Source organism: Eurytemora carolleeae, unplaced genomic scaffold (genome assembly GCF_000591075.1).
Source record: "Eurytemora carolleeae unplaced genomic scaffold, Eaff_2.0 scaffold225, whole genome shotgun sequence".
NCBI classification, from domain to species: domain Eukaryota; kingdom Metazoa; phylum Arthropoda; class Copepoda; order Calanoida; family Temoridae; genus Eurytemora; species Eurytemora carolleeae.
Genome location: NW_019396157.1, coordinates 22505 through 31283, shown reverse-complemented (window position 1 = coordinate 31283; position 8779 = coordinate 22505). Strand labels below are relative to the sequence as shown.

The following is an 8779-nucleotide window of genomic DNA, read 5'->3' as shown; positions in this document are numbered from 1 at the left end:
GTAGTACATGATTGAAGTGTTGAGTAAGGTAGTACATGATTGAAGTGTTGAGCAAGGCAGTACATCATTGGAGTGTTTAGCAAGGTAGTACATGATTGAAGTATTGAGCAAGGTAGTACATGATTGAAGTGTTGAGCAAGGTAGTACATAATTGAAGTGTTGATTAAGGAAGTACATGATTGAAGGGTTTAGTATGGAAGTACATGATTGAAGTGTTGAGCAAGGCAGTACATCATTGGAGTGTTGAGCAAGGTAGTACATCATTGAAGTGTTGAGCAATGTAGTACATGATTTAAGTGTTGAGCAAGGTAGTACATGATTGAAGTGTTGAGCAAGGTAGTACATCATTGAAGTGTTGAGCAAGATAGTACATGATTGAAATGTTGAGCAAGGTAGTACATCATTGAAGTGTTGAGCAATGTAGTACATGATTGAATTGTTGAGCAAGGTAGTACATGATTGAAGTGTTGAGCAAGGTAGTACATGATTGAAGTATTAAGCAAGGTAGTACATGATTGAAGTGTTGAGTAAGGTAGTACATGATTAAAGTGTTGAGTAAGGTAGTACATGATTAAAGAGTTGAGTAAGGTAGTACATGATTGAAGAGTTGGGCAAGGTAGTACATGATTGAAGTGTTGAGCAAGGTAGTACATGATTAAAGAGTTGAGCAAGGTAGTACATGATTGAAGTGTTGAGTAAGGTAGTACATGATTAAAGTGTTGAGTAAGGTAGTTTATAATTTAATCCTAAACCTAATTTCAGAAGTAGACACGGAGCATTCTGAATTCAAGATATCCCGGGACGAACCCCAGTATAGCCTGAATTCAGGTTTAGAAAAATCTCTAGAATTTCTAACAAATGACGTATTTAATATTCTGGAAACCCCCGATCCATATTTATAAGTACACTGTGACCACTGTCAAGGATCAAGCGTGGAAAAAATCTAGATTTATCCGGAAATAGAACAATAGTTCTAAAGAGAAAACAAACTCTAAAATATAATTCCAAATAAGTTAAGGTGTTCACATGGGGTGATAAAAAACAAGTACAAATCTTATTTGATAATTGATAAAGAATGTGTCAAAAAGGGTGGTACATCTTTCCAGAGGGAACAAAGTGAAAAATTAATTCATTTGTATCAAAGTCTTTGATTTATATAATTTATTTAATGGGCCACCATTTGAATTTTTGGTTCTTTTATCATACCTACAATATTTAAGGTACTATAAGATTAATTTCAAATGACCCTATATGCATAGATGGCAATGCCAAATTCACAACAGTACTCTTGAAGAAAAAAACATTGCCTTTACGTTTTCAACATTATAAACATGGATTTCTAATTTACACTTGACCAGAAAAACTTTTACACGGGTTCCATTGTGATCATACATTGTCATATGTGCATGGAGGGTCACTTGAAATTACACTTGCAGTCACTACAAGGAATCTTATTATATTTCTATACCTTTAAACCTTTAAGTTTGATCTTATTATACGAATAAATTTGTTTAACATCACAAAATAAACTAAGAATTATTCTCAACAAGTTAAAACAAATAGTTTTTGTTGGCTTTATGTATAATTTTCAAGAATCTAAGAAATGAAAGTCATGGAGCATGATTTTTTATAAAATTTGAAGTGAATCTGAAAATCTGAGAATTATTCGAGATCAATCTCAGACCTGGATGGATTCAGCTCAGGTTTGCACCATTTGGTCTTTTGCACATCAAATATGTTATATTAGACAAATATGTTTTACCAAACAACAAATATGTTTTCTCAGACAACAAATATGTCATTACCAGTACTAAATATATTGTTCCATACAAGAATTATGTTTTAACAAGCAACAAATATGGTTTACCCAGCAGCAAATATGTTTTACCCAGCAACAAATATGTTTTACCCAGCAGCAAATATGGTTTACCCAGCAACAACTATGTTGTTTACCCAGCAGCAAATATGGTTTACCCAGCAACAACTATGTTGTTTACCCAGCAGCAAATATGGTTTACCCAGCAACAATTATGTTTTACCCAGCAACAAATATGTTTTACCCAGCAGAAAATATGTTTTACCCAACAACAAATATGTTTTACCCAGCAATAAATATGTTTTACCCAGCAGCAAATATGTTTTACCTAGGAACAAATATGTTTTACCCAGGAACAAATATGTTTTACCCAGCAGAAAATATGTTTTACCCAGGAACAAATATGTTTTACCCAGCAACAAATATGGTTTACCCAGCAACAAATATGTTTTACCCAGCAGCAAATATGTTTTACCCAGGAACAAATATGTTTTACCCAGCAGCAAATATGGTTTACCCAGCAACAACTATATTTTATTGTCATTTAAATTTTCATCAATTTCCCTAGAATTTAGAGTTTTGCAGAAAAATATAAATAATTTCAAAGTTTTGTTTTTAATTGCAGTAGACCAAGTTTTGAATGTATAGAGTGAGGTTCAGGTTAACAATGCTCCTCCAGGTGGTAATCCTACTCCTCTCCAACCTATCTAACACCCTGGCACAGTTCGGAGATGGGAATGCAAATGAGTTTGTGGATTCAGTAAGTATTAAAAGATTCTTGATTGATGGTAAATAAAAAAATACAATACACATTTAATATTTGTATCCCTGAAACCGACAATGTTTTAGATGCTTCGGGATGTTATGAAGTCAGGAGAAAATGAGATAGAGTTGGAAGATGAGAAGTTTGTTCTAGTTGTAGATCTACTTTTCTTTAAACCTCAGCTACACCTAGAGGTATAGTTCTAGTAGATCTACTTTTCTTTAAACCTCAACTACACCTGGAGGTATAGTTGTAGTAGATCTACTTTACTTTAAACCTCAGCTACACCTAGAGGTATAGTTGTAGTAGAGCTACTTTTCTTTAAACCTTAGCTACACCTAGAGGTATAGTTCTAGTAGATCTACTTTTCTTTAAACCTCAGCTACACCTAGAGGTATAGTTGTAGTAGAGCTACTTTTCTTTAAACCTTAGCTACACCTAGAGGTATAGTTCTAGTAGATCTACTTTTCTTTAAACCTCAGCTACACCTAGAGGTATAGTTGTAGTAGAGCTACTTTTCTTTAAACCTTAGCTACACCTAGAGGTATAGTTCTAGTAGATCTACTTTTCTTTAAACCTCAGCTACACCTAGAGGTATAGTTGTAGTAGAGCTACTTTTCTTTAAACCTTAGCTACACCTAGAGGTATAGTTGTAGTAGATCTACTTTTCTTTAAACCTCAGCTACACCTAGAGGTATAGTTGTAATAGATCTACTTTTTTTTAAAACCTTACCTACACCTAGAGGTATAGTTCTAATGGATCTACTTTTCTTTAAACCTCAACTACACCTGGAGGTATAGTTCTAGTGGATCTACTTTTCTTTAAACCTCAGATACAACCTAGAGGTATAGATCTAGTAGATCTGCTTTTCTTTAATCCTCAGATACAACCTAGATGTATAGGTGTTATAGTAATAGACGGGGTTTTTTTTAATTTTTAAATCCACTAACCAATCTGTTAAGATCCGGAATGGAGTGTTTAAAGGCTTGAATTCTTTATCAAGATCCAGCGATGCTATTGTTACATATGACGAGTCAGCGGTGAGTTCTTATTTTCCATGATTTTCATAAATAGTTTTTACTGTTTAGCAATTTTTTTGTAACCATGATTAAGACCAATGAAGTGAGCGTGCAGAAGAGGTTTTCAATGACAATTGGTTTGAAAGCATTTTGTTAGTTCTCTTTAACGAACCATTAAACTAAATGATGCGAGATTTATTGTTTTTACTACATTAATAAAAGCGAGTTTGGTAAGAAAAACTTTTGGGGTGTCCGTAGACTGGACCTAGTTACTTCTTTCTCTCTTAGATTGAAAAGTTGGAATTTATTTCATATAGATAAATATTTTCATTACATGTTGTACTGCACTGTTCTGTACTGTAGAGTAGACTTGTGTTTATTAGACTGTATTGTACTGCAGGGTAGACCTGTGTTTACTAAACTGTATTTTACTGCAGGTTAGACCTGTGTTTACTAAACTGTATTGTACTGCAGGGTATACTTGTGTTTACTAAACTGTACTGTACTGCAGGGTAGACCTGTGTTTACTAAACTGTATTGTACTACAGGGTATACCCGTGTTCACTAAACTGTACTGTACTGCAGGGTAGTCCTGTGTTTACTAAACTCTATTGTACTGCAGAGTAGATCTGTTTTTACTAAACTGTACTGTACTGCAGTGTAGACCTGTGTTCACAAAACTGTACTGTACTGCAGGTTATACCTGTGTTTACTAAACTGTACTGTACTGCAGGGTAGACCTGTGTTTACTATTTCCTCTTCTCTTCTCCTGTCTAACATATCTATGGTTTCAGCAGCACAGGGAAAGGTATAAAATAATGAGCATTGAATTTCGCATTATTAAGATAATCAATTTATTATAGTAATAAAACTAATGAAATAATAAAATTAATCAAAACTAATCATAAAATTTTTTGTTAATTGTTTCAATGGAATCTTGAAATTTTGAATTTTTTTCTGTAAAATCTTGATTATTTGCTAGTTGTTTCGTTTAAAATTTAGATTTTTTGTTATTTGTTTCTTTAAAATTTTGTTTATTTGTCACTTGTTTCTTAAGAACCTTGATTATGCGTTACTTGTTGCTTAAGAACCTTGATTTTTATTAATTTTTTGGTTGAAATCTCAATTTTGTATTACTTGTTTCGTTAAAATGTTTTATTATTTGTCCCTTTTTTCTTTGAAATTTGGATTATTGGTAAATTTATTTTTCTAAATCTTGATTGTAGTTTGATTGTTTTGTTTACATTGGCGTTAAGAGCTGAAAATGTTAAAATTCTTCTTGTTAAATTATTTAGATCATGAGTCTGGGATTTGGGTTGACGATGCCCAATATAGGATTGGATGTGACAGTGGAGGGCGTTGACATCGCTTCCGTCATTGACCTAGATCTCAAGGATCTGACGGAGCTCAAGCCACTGGTCAGAAATGTGACCTTTAAGGATGTTGGACATATAAATGTAAGTTAAATGAATCAGTGTCCGAATTTAATGAATTTGAGCACCGGCTTAAATCTGCCAATATCCGGTTTCAATTGAGCACCGGCTTACATCTTGAAATATTGAATGCAACTTTAAGTGGAACCAACCATATTTGAGTCGCGTCTTAAATTTAAGCCCCGGCTCAAATTTTTTAAACTCGGCCTCTGTTTACTTTATTTTTTCTGAAAAGAATATAGCACAAATATTAATATTGATAAACTAATACTGCTAAAAATCATACAGGAGGACTTAAACAGCTGTGGAATAAGAAGACGACAGACAATCAATCTTATTTGTAATATATATATTATTTAAAGCAAGTAACTGTAGTATCGAGAAAATCTACTTAAAACGTGAAATGGTCTAAAAGTCTAAAATCGTCTATCTCTTCCACAGTTTTGTGGACCTCATTGTAGTATATATGATAATTTTAATAGTCTTATCATAAAAGTATTTGTATATTGTACCATCGTTGAAGTATACTTTAAATGTGAACTAGGTCGATTTGTTGTGTTTCATTTTCATTGGACATTCAATAAAAACCTTGAGTTAACAGTCTTCCTATTCAACACTTTATGGTTCTAACTGTACATCTGTTTAACAGTCGTCTTCCTATTCAACACTTTATGGTTCTAACTGTACATCTGTTTAACAGTCGTCTTCCTATTTAACACTTTATGGTTCTAACTGTACATCTGTTTAACAGTCGTCTTTCTATTCAACACTTTATGGTTCTAACTGTACATCTGTTTAACTGTCGTCTTTCTATTCAACACTTTATGGTTCTAACTGTACATCTGTTAAACAGTCGTCTTTCTATTCAACACTTAATGGTTCTAACTGTACATAACAATTGTTTAATGCAATGCATCTAAAAAATTACAAAAGTTTGCATTTCAACATGAAATGCGTAAAATTTGCACAAAAATGAATTATGGCGTGAAACAAAAAAGACTAATTCAATCTATCCAGTTGAAACGCAATTGAGTATAGAGCCTGTGTGTGTTATTATTCAGAATAATACTCTAAGGATGAGATTCAAATTTAGTTATTGATTAAAAACTGAAATAACAGATTTTTCATGAATTTTTTTACGTAGAATCTTAAATCTTATTTCAGAATTCTCAAACCAAAATTCTTAAAGTATCTACCAGAGGCATACTCAAGGGGACTTTGGTGCCTCAGCCACCTCTTGGGTCAATGAAACCTATTGTTCCAGGGGTTTTGGGCCCCCACACGAGAAAGAAAGAAAAAATTAAGCCCCCCCCCTGAACAAGTTCCTGACTACGCCCCATAGGGTCTACACATTTTGCAAATGTGATTATTAAAATGTGACACACGTACATGTTGATTTATTTGTTAAATACCTCAGCACCAGGATAGATGTAAAGATAAATAGATATACAAGCATGACTGTCATCTTTTTTTTTTAAAGAACAAAAGATGCAATAAGTGCATTTATTTAAAAAAGTTTCAAATATCAACCAATAAAAAGCTTTTTTTTACTAATTCATCCTTAAATCTAAAACAATTTACTTCAGTACACATTGTAATCACATTAAAAATTGCAATTCATTTTTTCTTCCCCCTCTCCCCCTCCTTTACTTATCATGATAACAAATAATCAGAATTCCAAGTAAATCCCTCCTAATCTTTCTAACTTCCTTCTTACCTCTTGGAACATGATTTCATAATTCTTTATTATAAGATTATAAAGCTGAACAGTCATGGGCTTTTAACTTTAAAGGGAGTGTTTTCCTTTTTAAAGTGTACAGTTATTACTTAAAAAAAGAATTGAGTTTCTGCCATACATTTTGACTTTATATTTGCAACCTAATGTGAGTCGTAGATCTTTGAAATATCAAAATATGAAATCTGTTAGATCAAATATAATCTGAAATATCACAGCTTTACACCATCAGGTTGCAAAGATATAAGGATGAGATCTTTCAGCATTGTTTTAAATTTTTATGAATAATCCCATTTTGTAATGACTTTTCAAAATGTTGTAATTGTTATATTATGTTTTAAATATAATCATGGTTTAAATCCAACTTTTCAGGCAACAAATTAATCATTTCAGACAATTTTGGATTAAAATAAAAATAGGCAGAATTGTTTTGCGTCAACATCTGTATATGCGACTTTATAGATTATAAATGTATTGAAAGTGTTCAGACTAATTTTTACCTTCAGACAACAGAATTAATGAAGTACAAGTTGGAACCATGAAGACTTAGTTTAACCTCATTTCTTTTGTACGCCGGGTTTAGCTGAAGAGAAGTGGCTGAACTACGTATACGCGGTTCTTTGAATCGGTTCGTTAAACACAAATTTCAACGTCGTAAATACGTTTTTATCCTTCGCATGGATAACCCTGGTTGTTACCAAATACGTGTAAACCAGAACAGGTGCAGCCAAATTCATGCGACATTGCTGGAACAACTTTGTGACCCCGTAGCTCCTATAGTTTTGATTTTATGAGTAAATATGAGAAAAGTAACTTTGACAGCTTTATTTTTGGTTTCTGCATTTAAGTGAGTATTTTGATGGTTTACTATATTATTCAGCAAAGAAATACACCAGTTTTGCCTACAAGAAACCTTGAATGTAAGAAATTAATGTTTATTTGACGTGAAATGAAATGTTTGTTTTTGTAGGTTGGTATAACTGGATTGAGCAACGAGCTGGACACCCTCATCTCACCGATCACCACCTTGGTGGTGAACACTGTGAAGCGGGATATACAGGAGCTGATCACACCGGTTATACAGAACACGCTCCAGACAGTTATCAATGAAAATGCGCCAACTGATCTTTCACAGATTTTTGGATGAATATTTATTCTACAGTAACCATTCGTTTGATGGATTTAGATATTGACATAACTTTACTTATAAAAATATGTTTTCATTTAAACAGATAATTTTCGAAGAAACAAAACGATAAACTACAAGCATCTTTTTAAAGAAATCAATTTTTTCAGTTCATATGATTCACTTTTTTAAATAATTTTAAAAATAAATTTCTTGAATATTAAAAATGAAAGAAAAAGCTGAACCCAAAGACTCCACAAACCCCTCGTGGCCTCCCCATCCTTACAATCATTGTAACTTCTTTAGTATGAAACCTGGATAAAGAAACAAACATCTACGCCCCGAATATTCAGGGGCGTGACGCAGCATGAATTTTGTTTCTATTCATCTCGTGGTGCACGAATTTACAAAGCGTAGAACTGAGTAACTTCTGTTTACTTGAAAAAGCTTAAGAAAAAATGTCTAAATTAGTATTAATAAATGTTTCATTAGAATTAATTTACTTATATCAAATTTAATTATTTCATTCTTTTTAACATTTAACCTTAGAAAAGCAATAAAAAAAAATCTCTTGATCAGATGAAAGTTTCAAGAATACCGTTGTGGTTGCCATCTTTGCATTGGCGGTCACCTAAAATTTAATAAGTTAATTTTTTAAGTTAATTTAATTTTTCTTTATCTAGTCTTCAGACTAAATTTATATAATAATGCTCTTCGAGCTCATATACATTTGTTTGTATGTTAGCTATAGCTGGCCAAACGGCTGGACGAAGGGGGCTGACATTTTTTGAGAAAACCCATGCGTACCCGGGCAGTAACATTGGCTTAAAAAATTCGAAATTTTTCTTTTTCAAAAATTAAAATTTTTTTCTTTCAAGTCATTTAA

At 32.6% G+C, this 8779-nt stretch overlaps 1 protein-coding gene across 3 annotated transcripts; it reads left to right on the top strand.

Annotated features, from left to right (window-relative positions):
* The first annotated feature begins 762 nt into the window (after window positions 1-762).
* On the top strand, window positions 763-8779 carry LOC111696690 (uncharacterized). Of its 3 annotated transcripts, XM_023466390.1 has the most exons (9): window positions 763-828; window positions 1643-1703; window positions 2442-2576; window positions 2666-2748; window positions 2849-2873; window positions 3543-3620; window positions 4333-4407; window positions 4895-5056; window positions 7738-8779. In XM_023466390.1, the coding sequence occupies exons 3-9, from the start codon at window positions 2457-2459 to the stop codon at window positions 7912-7914; spliced, it is 720 nt and encodes a 239-aa protein (XP_023322158.1). In that variant the 5' UTR covers window positions 763-828; window positions 1643-1703; window positions 2442-2456; the 3' UTR covers window positions 7915-8779. The 3 variants fall into 3 exon arrangements, with proteins under 3 accessions (XP_023322158.1, XP_023322159.1, XP_023322157.1); XM_023466391.1 differs by lacking the exon at window positions 2849-2873 and having other exon boundaries at window positions 2465-2576; window positions 2666-2773; XM_023466389.1 differs by lacking the exon at window positions 2849-2873 and having other exon boundaries at window positions 2666-2773.